The sequence below is a fragment of the Bactrocera neohumeralis genome, unplaced genomic scaffold, assembly GCF_024586455.1.
Source record: "Bactrocera neohumeralis isolate Rockhampton unplaced genomic scaffold, APGP_CSIRO_Bneo_wtdbg2-racon-allhic-juicebox.fasta_v2 cluster09, whole genome shotgun sequence".
NCBI classification, from domain to species: domain Eukaryota; kingdom Metazoa; phylum Arthropoda; class Insecta; order Diptera; family Tephritidae; genus Bactrocera; species Bactrocera neohumeralis.
This window is the reverse complement of record NW_026089622.1, coordinates 24883792-24901257: the sequence shown is the minus strand read 5'-3', so window position 1 is coordinate 24901257 and position 17466 is coordinate 24883792. Positions and strand designations below refer to the sequence as shown.

Below are 17466 nucleotides of genomic sequence, written 5' to 3'. Positions count from 1 at the left end.
TCCAATAAGGCGTGAGACAGCTTTATAGGAGCCGGGGTCAAAGTGCCACAATGAGCGTGGCACTGTCCACTTTAAGGAGAAATTACATATACCGTTATGGCCTCCATCGATTTCGACCAAATAAAGTATACAATTATTTTAAAGCTGCTACATCACAGTGCGAGTGTTGATGCAATCTTACTACAACCACACCCACTTCCTATTGTAACACAATTTTAAATACCAATGGATTATTGCATGTTTTCGTAGAATTTTCGAGCATTACCCCTTTCAACCATCTCTCTATTTTTTTCTCTACAAATGCATTTTGCTCCCCTCTTCAACTCTCGGTATCGATTACATCCCGCACGTGCTATGGTCGATTGTAACGTTGCGAGGTAAGCAGTCTGTTTTCGTTCCGCTGCGACTCGGCACTCCTCATCGTACCATCTGTTCTTTTGCATTTTCCGAAAACTAATGGTACCGGTTGTACGTCGAACCATCCTTATGTTTGTTGACGTGCGTATTTTGCTGCACAGAGGCGGGTGCGAATCTTGGCTGCAACAAGATAGTGGTCCGAGTCGCGTATGCACGTCTAAACCACTGGAAACGTTTCTTCCGTCTATCACAACATGATCGCTGTGGGTGGTGGCTTTTCGATACAGAGACAGCCAGGTAGCTTGATGTATTTTCTTATGCTGGAATCTAGTACAATAGATTTCGGGCCCCGGCGAAGTCGATCAGCCTAAACCCGTTTGGGGATGTTTCATCGTGGAGGCTGAATTTACCGATTCTTATGCCAAAGATACCTTACTGGGCCACCCTGGCGTTAAATTCGCCAAGCACAATTTTGATATCCTGACGGAGACAGCTATCATATGTGCGCTTCAAGCGCTCATAGAAGGCATATTTGATCACTTGCGTTCCTTTATATGGCCACTGTACTACATTCAACAAGGACCTACTCGCCTCAGTCCTTGTCCCGTCCATCGCATATCTCGGACGGCGGTGATGTAAGCCTTCACTCTAACGAGGACGTCAACCAGCTGGGCAGCGACACCTTCCTAATTAAGAGACCGAACATTCCAGGTGCATGCCCTCAAATTGTAATTCTTAATTCATTTGCCATGATCGTCATCAAAGGAGGGGCCTGTCTTCCGAAGCTGTTTTTCACCGTTCATTGTGGGATTTTTTAACGTGTCGGTTCCCAAACCCAGCGCACAACCCTGTGGAGGGGATGTTTTCATTTCTCACTTTAACTCGCCTTCAAACGGCTGTTCTTTGGCCACCTAGAGGATACTTGGCCAAAGACCGGAAGTCGTGAGCTGCTTGAGTCATATGTAAAATAATCGTTTCTGGCAACTCCCAAGTGAATGGCAATCAGAGAACTTTCCTCACTTGCGTGAACTTCTACACATGGCTCCATCCTCCGCACGTAACTACATCCTGAATATAATACATAAGGTCACATATCTATAAATGATCAGGATGACGAGAAAAGTTGAAATCCTATTGACTGTCTTTCTATCCGTCCGTCCGTGCAAGCTGTAACTTGTGTAAAAATTGAGATATGTTAATGAAACTTGGTATGCGGCTTCCCTAGTACAACAAATTTTGAGTTGGTAGAAAACACATAATGTACCATAACTAATCACTAAATTATGATATAAAGTTGTAATTTGGTACAAGGGATTGCAGTAGCCAGGGGCGCTTGTGAGCAAAAAAATTTGCAAAGTGGGCGTAGCTACGCCCTCTAAAAAGTTTTATGTACATATCCCCTCAACTACTAAAGCTACAACAACACTGTAAAAATTGATGAAATCGCAGAATAACGGTACTGTTCAAAACTACTAAAAGCGCAATAAATCAATATCTAAATATGTCAGACACATTAATTTTTACCTTAGATAGGTTTGCAGAAGCCAGTTAGAAAAGCGGACGATGGGCGTTCTTCGGACCCGACTAACCGATTACGACAAAATTATGTACGTGTTATTATTTTCATATTCATATGTCACATTGTGAAATTGGACGAAATCGTACAATTGTTCGTCTGAAGAACAACAAAGCGGTGGGCCGATGGATTGTCGGCCGAGCTATTAAAATACGTAACTTATGATGGTTGTATGGTTGGCCTAAAGCATGCCAACTATTGGACCTAAAGCGCGCTCTTTCCAATCCACAAAAAAGGAGACCCTAAAATCTGTGCCAGCTACCGTGATGTAAGCCTCTTCAACATCACATATAAGGTTACATCAAGCGTATTAAAGCCCACTGTACAAACTGATTGGACGTTATCAGTGTGGCTTTAGGCCTGGAAAATCAGTAACAGACCAGATATTCACCATGCGCCAAGTCTCGGAAAAGTCCTGTAAAATCGATCGAAGAGAAGAAGCAGTAGAAACAACTCAGTACTTCCTTCTTGATTGTCCCGTGTTTGGGAGGTCAAGACTTAGACACTTGGGAGCGCATACCTTCAGACATCCTACCGAACTGGCGGGTGTTGAAATTAAGCGCCTTTGCAAATTTGTATTGGCTACTAAGCGTTTTGCCAATCTGTAAGTCCAAATACAGGAGTTCTTATTTTCAATGGCTTCACAAAGGACTACATTTATCAGCCCACGTGCGATCTTTGACCTGCCATCTTACCTAGCCATGCCTTATTTACGAATATAATAACATTAGGACGAAGATTACTATGACGAACGGGCGGTAGGGCATATGTCGACGAGCAGACAGTCGTTTTCTGGTCGTCAAACTGAAAATACTCGGTTTTAGTATCTTTAGTATCTTAATCGAAAAAGTGTTTAGTGGCGTCAACCTACGAATCGCAACTGTACAAGAAAAAATGTATTCTTCGCGAATTTTCAATGAGCAGCTGCATTAAGCATTGAAAGTGCGAAAGTGAACGTAGCGGTTGGAGCAGAATGTCGCAGTTATTGTTAGTTGAAACATACCTGCAGAGAAGCAGCGACAGCATAGCCGTTGTAATTTGAAATTTTGCTGAAAGGAGAGGAATATATGGAGAAGAAGGAGAATTAAGATAGAAAGCTATTCAAGGACGAGAAGAAGTTGAAGAAAGAAAAGTAAGATAGAAAGTCAAACGAAAACGAAAAAAATAAGTTAAAGACGGAGAAGACGGAAACTCTAATAAGAAGAAGTTGAGGTAAAGTAGTTAATCAAAAGCATACGTGAAATTACAAGAACACGAAATAGGAGATAAACAAAGAGTGTAGCTGGAAGTTTAAAGTTAAGAAGTTAATTGTAGACATTAAGCTAGACAAAGAAAGTAAGACAAAGTGAATATTAAAAACTATCAAAAATCTAATTGAAAAATTTATATGCGTATAAGCACTCTGCTAAAATACTACTTTGATCAAATTGAAAGGTGAATTTTTAATTTATACTCCGCGTGTTTTTCGAATCGGTACTTTTTTCTGTACGTTGGTAATACTGTTAGTGATATCTACGCTAAATTTCACGTCAAAATATTTATTAGTATTTGTGATACGCGTCGTTTTGTGAGTCTCTAAAAGTGAATTCTTCGATTTTTACTATGCACCATCTCATACTACATTGATTATTCGAGATCATTTCGCCATATTTTCATCTAATATCGTGCCGCAAACACCGCATTCGCCTGATTTACCTTAACTTCAAGCTAATCAGCAAATTCACATGACCACTCCGCGGACACCGTTTTGACTCAATTGAGGATATATAGTAAAAGCTGAATCGAAGAAGGCTCTGATGAGCATCACGACGGAGGATTTTTCCAAATGCTATTATGACTGGAAAATTGGTCAGAATAAATGTATTGCAGCGGGAAGGATTACTTTCAAGGAGATAAAATGGACAAAATACACCTCTCAATTTGATCGCAGTAATATGTATATACATAATTGAAAGAAATGATATGTCAATCAATCGGATTGATGTAAATTCTCAAAATATTTGTATTTTAAACTGACAACTGAAAAACGGTGAACGAATTCATTCTCATTAATAATATTTGTATTTGTGTGTAATTTCTAGATAAACAAAACTAAATTCATGAAATTACGTGAATACGTTTTAATTGCTTGCAGAACTATTGAAAGCTAAATAATTTTGATGTAACTTGAATTTAAATACTTTATCGTAAATATATATTTTATTTTTTTATTTTTTTTTATTATTTTTTTTTTTTTTTTTTTTAATTTTTTTTTTTTTTTTTTTTTTTTAGAAATTGCTTATTTTTTATGAATGCGAATTAAAAAGCATAATTAAAAATGAATTATTATAAAAAAAATTAGTGTAGGTGGTAGTTAATGAATGGAATTAACAAGGGAAAATATATTTACACTAAATAACCTATTAGTCTGCTTTTAAAATAGCCGAAAAACACAAAATGGTTGCTGTGCCAATACTTATGTGCGGCATTGTACATATGTACATATTAATATTGTAAACATAAACATGACGACTTTAAAAAATAAATTAAGAGAACTAGGACTTGGAGTAAGTGGACGGGAACGTGAACTGAAGGAAAGACTTCTCGAATATTTAGGCCTGATTGACGACGACGACGATAACGAAAACGTAGAGACCGATTTTCAATCCAATCAAACTGAATGCGATTTTGGACAAAAACGGAACGAGCCACCTGCACCCAAAGGTTGTGCGCATTTCGGTAGTGCGATTGGAATTCTTTAAAATTAGCATAACTAATAAATTCAGAAATAAGTTATCAGAAGCAGATGTAGGGGAAAAAATAAAAAAAGTAGTGTGAATCATATTGTGAATACTTTTATCCTTTGACGAAAACAGGCATATTAATTCACTTGGATGAAGAAAGTTTGTTGGAGGATTTTATAGATGGCATTCCGGGATCTAAGTATAGTACCAACAGTTCGTAGTTTATGAAAAAATCAAACAGGAACCAAAAGTTGAAAATCTTAAGAAATTAGTCAATACCAAGAGATTGTCAATCCAAGCAATTCGATTGTTTAAGTGTCAACAGATAGGTCATAGATTTTTCTAATGTAAAGGATCAAAAGGTGCGAACACAGAACGGAAGCAGGGTTGTGTAAATTCAGTTGAGGAATTTTGATTTAAAGTTTAAGAAAATAAGAATTTGTAACGTAGAAGTAACTGCGATACTGGTTGTAACTTGTATCTACTGAGATGCGACACATTTAATAAGTTGGGCAAATCTATAAAACTATCTATAGCTACGAAGTGATTCTCGCTAACTCTATACTTAAACATTTCGATATGTTGTTTCGTGACGATGGGGTTGAATTAGTATGGTCAGCAACTATGTATATAATTTTGGTAGATGACACTTCTCGCAAATGCACATCATTCGTAACTCATAGTGGCCAATATGAATTTCAGTACATACACTTTATTATACATATGTAATTTGCCCGCTGTATTCTGCCGCTACATTCATGCCATACTAAGAGATTATATTCGAGATGGAACCATAGTTACGTATATGGATGATTTAGTAATTTCAGCGAAAACTGAGGAAGACGCTTTAGAAAAGTTAAGAAAAGTATTGAAGTTCGATAATGTCTCTCATTTTCGTCGTTTTATCAAACATTTTGCATTAATCTAAAAACCTTTATCAGATTTAATGAAGAAAAAAAGTTTAAGTGACCAACAATTAATCTCATTCCAGAAGCCAAAGACAGCTCTCATTCAGGCACTAGTTCTCGGAATATTTAATCCTAAAGTAATGATAGAGTTTCATACAGACGCATTAATATATTGTTACGGAGAAAGTTCCAAAAGAACTCCGAATGTCAAAAGTTTCACAGTTTCAACAGAAGAATCATTCATACGAACTGGAAGTACTAGCCATAGTAGAAGCGCTTACGAAGTGGCGTGTGTATATTTTAGGACGAAAGTTTAAAATGGGCCATGTACAATCAGGAATATGATTACCAAATTGTACACAGACGAGGGACGCAGAGGAAAAAAGTGGACGCTCTAAGCAGAATTTCTTGTTTGATGATGGAGGATTCATTAAGGTACCGACTTAAAGAGTCAAAGATGAGAGATATGTGGACGAAAGCAGTTAGAAAGATTTTGGAAGAAAACAGCTGCGAAGATTTTTACATCCATAATGACATTCAACATCCAATTGGCGCCACGTAGCGAAAAGAAGAAACCACTGGCGCGCTGTTATGAACTCGGCTGTAATCGCGTAAGCGGTGTCTACGCAAGTAAAGAAGAAGAAGAATGACATTCTTTACAAAGACCCAGCTTTACAACTGATTGTGGTACCAACACAGATGAAGAGAGAAATAACTGAGGTTTAACACCGTCAGGGAAATTTTTCAGTGAAGAAAACTAAGAACTGTATTGAGAAAAATTTTTACATTCCTCAATTAGAAAAGTTGTTTGCAGAAATTGTAAACACTTGCGTTACTTGTATTATTGTCAAATCAAAATCTGGTAAAAAATATGGCTTCTTAGCACCTATCGATAACTGTCAATGTGTTTTACGTGGGTATCTGCCTGCGAAGGCTCAAATCCACGGTGCTATCTATTGCTAGTAGCACATAGATCAAATTAATGCGTTGATCAGCGCCCCAAAGTGTAAGTGCATGCACAACACTACACTCTGGAAGAAACCAAGGTATGAGTGCCGCCCCACACACATACACTTTGGTTCCAATCGGTTCGGGTGAAAACCAAAGGAGACACCCTAGCCACCTTGGTCGGGTTCGAGGCCCATCTAAAACCTCTGCCGTACTCTGGGTCCGGCACCCGGCCGCAGTGCGACTCCACATTGGACTATTGCCCTTCCTGCATTTAGGTTTAAACCACAGCTACCACGAATCTCCCCAAAGGGCCAAAACCCAATGAGCAGACTGAAGCGAACTTCAGGGGCGGCTGCTCCCCGTGGTACCATGTTTTAGTCTTTGGTGTGACCTGTAGCCCAAGCTTGCGCTTAAGCTACTGCCAGTCGAGCCCCCAAGAATTCCAAGGAATTCTTAAGAACCCGACTGTATGATTTTTTTTGTTATCCCATTCAGATTTTAGTGTTTGTTATATAATCGCAAACCCATTCAAAGAATATGATAGTATTTAAATATAGCACTTTTCTGACATCTCTGACCATGCCGACATTCAATAAACCAGACATGTGAATGTCGGACATAGTGCATTTGGATTTTAGTCGCCTCATACGACAGGCATGCCTTACCGCGGGAATATTCTTATCTCTCTGACCGCAGGGAGAAATAGGATAAGCTTATGTTGACTACATGGTATGATCATTTTGGTCCTCTCGATTTTACAGCATCTTTAACAGCACGGAAAAGCACCGCCATTATGCCGCTATGCCTAAATTTAGTAAACGTAAAATCAATACGGCACTACGGTCGATAAGTCCAGCCTTCACGATGAAACATCCACAAATGGGTTGAGGCTGATCGACTTCGCCGGGGACCGAAATATGGTTATCTGTGGTACTAGATTCCAGCACAAGAAAATACATCAAGATACCTGGCTGTCTCCGAGTCGAAAAGCCACCACCAGATCGATCATGTTGTGATAGACGGAAGACTCGTCTCCAGTGTTCTAGACGGGCGTACCCTCCGAGGCCCTAACATCGACTCGAACAACTATCTTGTTGCAGCCAAGATTCGCACCCGCCTCTGTGCAGCAAAAAGCGCACGTCAACAAACACAAGGAAGGTTCGACGTCGAGAAGCTGCAATCACAACAGACAGCCGAACGATTTTCTACTCGGCTTTCACTCCTGCTCTCTGAGAGCACTCGTCAACAACTGGGTATAAGGGAACTGTGGGACGGCATTTCAACCTCCTTTCGTACTGCTGCAACCGAAACCATTGGTTTTCAGAAAATGCAAAAGAACAGCTGGTACGACGAGGAGTGCCGTTTCGCAGCGGAGAGAAAATAGACTGCCTACCTCGCAACGTTACGATCGACAAAAACACGTGCGGGATGGGATAGATACCGAGAGTTGAAGAGGGAAGCGAGACGCATTTGCAGACAGAAGAAGAAAGAGGCCGAAATGCGTGAGTACGAAAAGCTTGACAATTCTACGAAAATATGAGACGGCTTACAGAAGGTTTCAAGACCGTAGGTGATCTTTCACCGATGTCTAGTCTCCGATGCCCAGAGCATACTTAGATTATGGAGGGAAAACTTTTCCAGCCTGCTGAATGGCAGTGAAAGCACAACACCAGGAGAAGGAGAACCCGATTCCACAATCGATGACGATGGAGCAGACGTTCCATTACCCGACCATGAAGAAGTTCGAATAGCAATTGCATTGAAGAACAACAAAGCGGCAGGAGCCGACGGATTGCCGGCCGAGCTATTCAAACACGGCGGCGAAGAACTGATAGGGAGCATGCATCAGCTTCTTTGTAAAATATGGTCGGACGAAAGCATGCCCAACGATTGGAATTTAAGTGTGCTATGCCCAATCCATAAAAAAGGTGACCCCACAATCTATATAAGGTTCCATATAAGGTTCTATCGAGCGTATTGTGCGAGAGATTAAAGCCCACCGTCAACAAACTGATTGGACCTTATCAGTGTGGCCTTAGACCTGGCAAATCAACAACCGACCAGATATTCACCATGCGCCAAATCTTGGAAAAGACCCGTAAAAAGAGAATCGACACACACGGCCTCTTTGTCCATTTCAAAGCTACTTTCGACAGCACGAAAAGGAGCTGCCTTTATGCCGCGATGTCTGAATTTGGTATCCCCGCAAAACTAATACGGCTGCGTAAACTGACGTTGAGCAACACGAAAAGCTCTGAAGGAATCGGGAAGGACCTCTCCGAGCCGTTCGATACCAAACGAGGTTTCAGACAAGGCGACTCCCTATCGAGCGACTTCCTGCTTCTGGAGAAAATAGTTCGAGCTGCAGAACTAAAAAGAGAAGGTACCATCTTCTATAAGAGTGTACAACTGCTGGCGTATGCCGATGATATTAATATCATAGGCCTCAACACCGTTAGTTCTGCTTTCTCCAGGCTGGACAAGGAAGCGCAGAAAATGGGTCTGGCAGTGAACGAGGGCAAGACGAAATATCTCCTGCCATCAAACAAACAGTTATCGCATTCGCGACTTGGCTCACACATCACTATTGACATTCGTAACTTTGAAGTCGTAAATAATCTCGTCTATTTTGGAGTCAGTATTAACACCAAAGTTAACATCAGCCTGGAAATCCAACGCATAATCCCTCTTGCCAACAACTCTAGCTTCTTGTTATATCGGGTGATTTTTTTGAGGTTAGGATTTTCATGCATTAGTATTTGACAGATCACGTGGGATTTCAGACATGGTGTCAAAGAGAAAGATGCTCAGTATGCTTTGACATTTCATCATGAATAGACTTACTAACGAGCAACGCTTGCAAATCATTGAATTTTATTACCAAAATCAGTGTTCGGTTCGAAATGTGTTTCGCGCTTTACGTCCGATTTATGGTCTACATAATCGACCAAGTGAGCAAACAATTAATGCGATTGTGACCAAGTTTCGCACTCAGTTTACTTTATTGGACATTAAACCAACCACACGAATGCGTACAGTGCGTACAGAAGAGAATATTGCGTCTGTTTCTGAGAGTGTGGCTGAAGACCGTGAAATGTCGATTCGTCGCCGTTCGCAGCAATTGGGTTTGTGTTATTCGACCACATGGAAGATTTTACGCAAAGATCTTGGTGTAAAACCGTATAAAATACAGCTCGTGCAAGAACTGAAGCCGAACGATCTGCCACAACGTCGAATTTTCAGTGAATGGGCCCTAGAAAAGTTGGCAGAAAATCCGCTTTTTTATCGACAAATTTTGTTCAGCGATGAGGCTCATTTCTGGTTGAATGGCTACGTAAATAAGCAAAATTGCCGCATTTGGGGTGAAGAGCAACCAGAAGCCGTTCAAGAACTGCCCATGCATCCCGAAAAATGCACTGTTTGGTGTGGTTTGTACGCTGGTGGAATCATTGGACCGTATTTTTTCAAAGATGCTGTTGGACGCAACGTTACGGTGAATGGCGATCGCTATCGTTCGATGCTAACAAACTTTTTGTTGCCAAAAATGGAAGAACTGAACTTGGTTGACATGTGGTTTCAACAAGATGGCGCTACATGCCACACAGCTCGCGATTCTATGGTCATTTTGAGGGAAAACTTCGGAGAACAATTCATCTCAAGAAATGGACCCGTAAGTTGGCCACCAAGATCATGCGATTTAACGCCTTTAGACTATTTTTTGTGGGGCTACGTCAAGTCTAAAGTCTACAGAAATAAGCCAGCAACTATTCCAGCTTTGGAAGACAACATTTCCAAAGAAATTCGGGCTATTCCGGCCGAAATGCCCGAAAAAGTTGCCCAAAATTGGACTTTCCGAATGGACCACCTAAGACGCAGCCGCGGTCAACATTTAAATGAAATTATCTTCAAAAAGTAAATGTCATGAACCAATCTAACGTTTCAAATAAAGAACCGATGAGATTTTGCAAATTTTATGCGTTTTTTTTTTTTAAAAAGTTATCAAGCTCTTAAAAAATCACCCGATACAATACCTCTTGCTATACGCTTCAGAGACATGGACGATGACATCATCTGATGAGTCGGAGTTTCCTAAAGAAAGGTTGTGCGGAAGATTTATTTATATTTATTTGCGGCAAATGTCGCAGCCAACGAAACGACGAGCTGTACGAGATATACAGCGACATTGCTGTAGTTCAGTAAATCAAGACACAACGGCTGAACCTGTGAAGGTATAAGATTCAGTACCCATGGTGGAAGCAGAGTAAGAGGAAGGCCTCCAATCCGTTGGACCTGGTAAGCTGCGTCTGTTAACTCGTCTATAACCGCTATGACAGTAAAGTATAAGAAAAAGAAAACATACTTACGTACATATGCAAATATATTTAGATGATATGATGTGGCTAAATGGAAGGGAGGAGGGTTTTAATTTTTATATATATTTTTTGGGAGCTCATCGTCGTTTACAAATTTTTTATGAATTCATAGATAATATATATTAACTAAAAGGAAGGAGGGTGGGAAGTGAGGTGCTGTTTTAGTTCGGCTTTCTTCTTTAAAATCTGAGAACCAGTTAATTCTCATTATATTAAAGAAAATATTTGGATTAGTTAGACTGTTCGGTTCTCTTACGTATTTATGTACTTATACGGCAAAAGGATTTGCGAAGACTTGAAGATATTTCCACACTTTTGATTCTAGCAAATTGCGCGATTATAAAACATTAAGTGTCTAGTGTCAGAAAAATTTTAGAGGAACACAATAGTAAAACACTTCGTAACATGTTGTAAGGGTGTTAAACCATTAAACTTATACCGTCTTTATATTTGTGCGTACTGATTATAAAATTTGTTCTTGCAGATTATGAAGAGGAATATAAAAAAAAATGGTTGGTTTCACAAGCATCAGACATGAAACTTGAGCCGATCCAATTTTCACATGAGGTTTCGAGTAAAGATATTGGTATCAAAGACATCACAGATATTGCTTTAACAACATTATCATTTCTATCGTTTGGAATGTTTGTTTTACAAATTTTAACGTGCTTAACTGCTGTAAAAATGATTTATTTGAGACCTGAAATTTGTAAATATTTAAACATATAATTATAATTTTAGGAAAAACTTGACGCCAACAGTATTATTTTATTGCAATCAGCCTCCCCAAACGCAGTAATGGACGAAGAGCGCATTGAAGAAATAAGAAGAAGGAAGAGATCACCTATAAACATACTATTAAAGGTAAAAAGCCAACTAAGGAAAACAAACAACAAAGTCGTATATTTAAGCAGAAGTGATTGCTATTAATTATTTTCTTATATTTTATGTACACCGTCATACTCGTAATTTTACGCCCTCCTGCAAATTAAATGTTTAGTGTTTTAAATCATAAGAATTATTATTTAAATAACGGAAATTTTGTATATATACTGTTATCCTCAATAAGGAAAGATGCTAACGGTATTAATCTTGCCACACAGTCAGGCGATGTGCCAAAAGTGTACGGCCATCTCGTTTCAGTTCTAGTAATTAAAATCCTTGTGTTCATCCTTAACCGAAAACTATAACGTGCCATAACTAAGAACTAAATAAAGATATATCGGCACAGAGGATCGCAGTAGAACGGGGCATCTGTGAGCAAACAGTTTTGAAAAAGTGGGTGTGGCCCCGGCCTCTAATAAGTTTAATGTATATATGTATCTTGCAAACTACTAAAGCTACAAAAACCTCGTTTGCTCAGCGCAAATACTTTAAGAACTCCTACCGACTGTGCGAAATTGGTTGAAATCGGAATTATATTATCATTAACTAATTACGCCAGAAACATTAAATTTTACTTCCGAGATTCCCTTAAAGTATGCCGTCTTATGACCAAAAATTGTTCAAATCGAATCGAAATAGTTCAAGCCCTAGGTACCGAATATATGGACCTCAGCACCTACAGTTGAATTTTTACCGAAAGTTTACCGAGTTTTTCAATTGAAATTCAATACTAATCCGAGCCCTCATCTACCTAATTTAAAGAATTTTGAACTTAAAGGTGATCCTGCATATAGTTCAATACTTGAAGTACCTAAATGGAACCCAGGAAACATTTTATTAGTATGTAGCATGATAATAGTTAAAAGATAAAATCGGGTCGATCATACCCCAACTCCCATATACTGCGTATAATGGTTTTCGTTTTTCTATGTAACAAATCTTATGCCGAATTCGTCGGTTAGTGTATGAATTATATAGGAAAATGTATGAATATTTCCCTAGCTTTGATTCTTGCAAGTGTTACGAGTATAAAATGTTCGGTTGCACCCGAACATAGCTTTTTCTTACATTTTGTATATATAACTGTGCCTCGGTTAGTTTTAGGTGATACATACATACAACTATTATAATCTGTAGAAACATGTTGCAAAAACAGTCTGTCTATTTATAACAATATTTGAAGTATTATATATTCAAATTTATTTTTAAATTGCTACAAAATTCGGAAACTGGCAACCCTGCATTTAAAAGAGCAATCTCGTTAAGAGCGGTAACTCGTTTCTACGAAAAAAAATCCTATTTGCGCAAATATTCACTTTAAGGACGGTAGAAGCATTGAAACTCAAAGCAGGGCAACAGCAAATATGTTGTCAATACGGAAGGGCGGCACGTCCACGAAGTGCGGAACACATAGAGCGCGACAGACTGCAAACTACATCTGTCAAATATTAAAATACACACGTTCTTTTGACAGCTGCACGACTACACGACTGCAGGCCGACAGTTGTCGCTCTCGCTAACTTCAACATATTCCTATATTTGCCAACGGCAGTAGGACGACAGTAAAGTTGACAGTAGAATGGAAAATAGAAAGAGGAGGTAGAGTGGTAATGCCACTAATATGTAAAATGTAAAATTATTCACAGCTCTAACAAACTTGAAGTTATTTTACAAATAAAAGCATAAAATAGCTCTATTATAGCTCTGTTATATCACTTGTAATAACAAGTGATAATTTAGGACCAATAAAGTTTACATACACCTAATTCCATTAAATTCCGACACGTTTATTTGTTTCAAAATTAATAAATTTTGTGGTTTTTTTTCTATCCATTTCAAGATATGTATATTTAACATTAAACATAGCATATCAAAATATTTTTTTTTTTACACAAATAAAAAAAATTAAAGTTAAAGCTTAAAATGAGCATAATTTATATCAAAAAAGTTTACGTACACTTATGATTGTTTACATAAAAAAAAGTAATTACAATACTTTTAACGGTTTTTGGCCTACATTTTGTTGCTATTACTGTCCATAGACATCGTTGTATGCTCCTCACTCAATTTCTAGAATTATTTCCGGATATTTTGACCCACTAAGTCCATGATCCAGCTTTTTGGCCTTATTTTGATGAAATTCGATGTTTTCGAATACGGTTTTCCAAAAAGTTCCAGATATTTTGAATAGGATTAATGTCTAGTGATTGCGGGACCTATGGAGTTATTTTTATTTCCATAACAACCATTCATGTACAAGATAAGACATGTATTTTGGGTCGGTATCCTGTTGGAAATTGGTTTTGCTGCTATTAACAGCCGATTTAAGCACACTTAAAATTTAAATTTTTTTCCTAAAATGTTCAGATACATATGCTTATCCATGTTTTCACTAATAAAGTCCAAATGTCCAACTCTAGATGCAACCATAAACCCGCAAACCATAACATTACCCCCACAGTGCTCTACCATTGGCAATACATTTTGTCCTTGCGACTCTTCATTGATCTTTCTCCACACTTTTCGTGATCTATTCGAACCAAATTTATTAAATTTTGAATCGTCGGTGAACACAATGTTTTCCCAAAACCAATACGGTTTGTTTAAATATTGTTTAGCAAACGCCGACATTTTCTTTTTATTAACCTTATATATGTATGGCTTACGACGCGCGACTCGTCTATGATAACCAGCACTCTTCAACAAATTCCTTACTGTTTGGGGATTTATTTTTTTGTGTACATTTCAAAAATGTATAAGCATATGTATCTGAGCATTTTAAGAAAAAGATTTAAATTTTAAGTGTGCTTAAATCGGCTGTTAATAGCAGCCATTTCTATTTACCACAGGATAACGACCCAAAACACACAACTTATCTTGTACGTGAATGGTTGTTATGGAAATAAAAATAACTCCATAGGTCCCGCAATCGCTAGACATTAATCCTATTCAAAATATCTGGAACTTTTTGGAAAACCGTATTCGAAAACATCGAATTTCATCAAAATAAGGCCAAAAAGCTGGATCATGGACTTAATGGGTCAAAATATCCGGAAATAATACTAGAAATTGAGTGGGGAGCATACAACGATGTCTATGGACACTAATAGCAACAAAATGTAGGCCAAAAACCGTTAAAAGTATTGTAATTACTTTTTTTTTATGTAAACAATCATAAGTGTACGTAAACTTTTTTGATATAAATTATGCTCATTTTAAGCTTTAACTTTAATTTTTTTTATTTGTGTAAAAAAAAAAAATATTTTGATATGCTATATTTAATGCTAAATATACATCTTTTGAAATGGATAGAAAAAAACCACAAAATTTAATTTATCCATTTGGAAATTTAATAGAACTAGAAATTTAATAGAACTAGGTGTATGTAAACTTTATTGGTCCAAAATATTTTACTTTTTATCAGTGATTGTGCAATATGGAATTGTGTATAATTATACACAATATATATTTATATATATATAATATATTTCGAAAAATTTCATTTTATATTTTGGTGTTGAATGCAGATTGCATTCAAAAATGGTCTTGTTCCATACAGCGATACTGATTCTAATCATTCTTCTGAGCAAAAAACTTATTCACAAACATAATCCGAAAATGATATTGAAGAAGAGACATGTGTGGGCAAAAGAGGTTACAGAAACAAAAGAATATTACCTAAGAGATTACAAAATAAAAAACAACGAGATACTAGTGTTCAGCCGAATCCTTGTATAAATAAAAAGTGTGGAAATATTTGTGATGATAAGTTCACCGAGTCAGATCGGTTAGCAATAAATGAACATTTTTGGGGCTTCGGCAACAAAATTAGACAAAAAGGCTGGCTCCTTTCGTGTATAACGCGGTTATCCGTCCGAAGACGAAGAGATGATAGTAACAGAAGGCAATATACATATAATTATGCCATTAATTATAATGATAATACTATTAAAGTGTGCCAACAGTTTTTGCTGAAAACGCTTCACATATCGGAAAAAAGTTAATATTGGCTAGAAACAATGCGAGTGGTTTGAAAAGTTTTAGTGAGGAAAAAAAAAATCTACGTCTCATAATAAGTCTGACGAGTCCAAGGTTGCACTTTTAAAATCATTTATTGAACAATTGCCAGCAGTTCCCTCGTATTATAGTCGTAATAAAAGTAACAAGCTGAATCTTCCTCAAGAATTTCGCAATATAAAAGGATTATATGATTGCTATACCAAGCATTTAAATAATATTAATCAGGAGTCGTCATTGTTATCCTTAAGAGTCTTCCGAAATGTTTTTACAAATAGTTTTCATATCGTTTTCACTTGCCTAAAAAAGACAAATTCGTAACTTGTGAAAATTACAAAAACCTGCACAGCGAAACACAAAACCATTTAAAGCAAACTGAAGAATACCAAACACACATAAGAAACAAAGATAAGTGTAAAGAAATCTTTTTAGAGGATCAAAAACAAAGTAAAGGCAATTCGTCCTTCCTATGTTCTAGCTTTGATCTGCAAAAGGTTTTAAATACACCCCATGGAAGAAGCATAACATTATTTTATTCTCGAAAGTATGCATACTATAATGAAAGCATGTATGAAAATGGCACCAGAAATGGTTATTGTTTTTTGTGGAGAGAAGCTGACGGAAAAAGAGGATCTAATGAAATTTCCACTGTGGTCTTTGAGTATTTGAAAATTGTCGACGAAAGAAGAACTCAATCTTCAGTAAGTTTTTACTGTGACAGCTGTGCTGGTCAAAATCGGAATAAAGCTATGCTTTCCACATTAGTATTTTTCCTTACAATTTCGAATTTTATACACAACATAAAAATTACGTATTTGTTACCTGGGCATACTATGATGCCAGTTGACTCTATACACAGCACTATTGAGGCATTTACTCGCGATAAAACTATTTGGGCCCCTAGTGAATGGTATACCATGATTTCAAACGCAAGAACTAATCCCGAAAATTATAAATGCGTTATAATGAATAATTCTGATTTCAAAGATTGGAAAACATTTTCTCAAACTATGTTTCCCACTTCAATTAAAATCTCTTTTCCAAAATTACGTTTAGCTTCGTTAGAAAAAAATAATCCTATCATGAAACTTAAGTACGGATATTTTGGCGATTCCAAAATTGAAGAATACGATCTTAACTACATTGCAAGATCAAGACGAAATAATTCTTTAATAGAAAATGGACCTCTACGTTTATATGATAATTTATTAAAAATTTCTTCAAAAAAATACAAAGATCTAAAAACACTAGGAAGACCTCCACTCCATTGGAAGGACCAAGTGGAGAAGGACCTGACTTCGCTTCCAATATCCAATTGGCGCCACGTAGCGAAAAGAAGAAATGACTTTCGCGCTGTTGTTAACTCGGCTATAATCGCGTTAGCGGTGTCTACGAAAATTAAGAAGAAGAAGAAAAACACTATGTGATAAAAACACAATACCTACAAGATTTCACAGCGAATTTTTAAGTTTAAAATACGATGAAATTATTAAAGATGTTCTACCTGAAACTGATCAAGAAGACAAATCGTATTTTCTAGAAAGCCAATTATTTTTAAAACTATTCAATTAAAGTTTAAAAACTATTATTATTTATATAAGTTTGCAGTTAAAATTAATTCTGTACTCTAAAGTATTTTTCATATTAATTTTATTTTTTTATTGACACTAATGAAT

General features: G+C 37.2%; 1 protein-coding gene across 10 annotated transcripts in view; it reads left to right on the top strand.

Moving 5' to 3' along the window:
- Window positions 1-17466, top strand: part of LOC126764053 (uncharacterized) — a 917515-nt gene that overhangs the window by 256692 nt on the left and 643357 nt on the right. For 6 of the 10 annotated variants that reach the window (XM_050481799.1, XM_050481798.1, XM_050481793.1 and 3 more), the window contains 2 exons: window positions 11373-11566; window positions 11630-11752. In XM_050481799.1, the coding sequence (XP_050337756.1) occupies window positions 11373-11566; window positions 11630-11752 (317 nt within the window). Of the gene's footprint in view, window positions 1-11372; window positions 11567-11629; window positions 11753-17466 lie in introns of those variants that run through there. The other 4 variants (XM_050481800.1, XM_050481794.1, XM_050481802.1 and 1 more) reach the window with 2 other exon arrangements.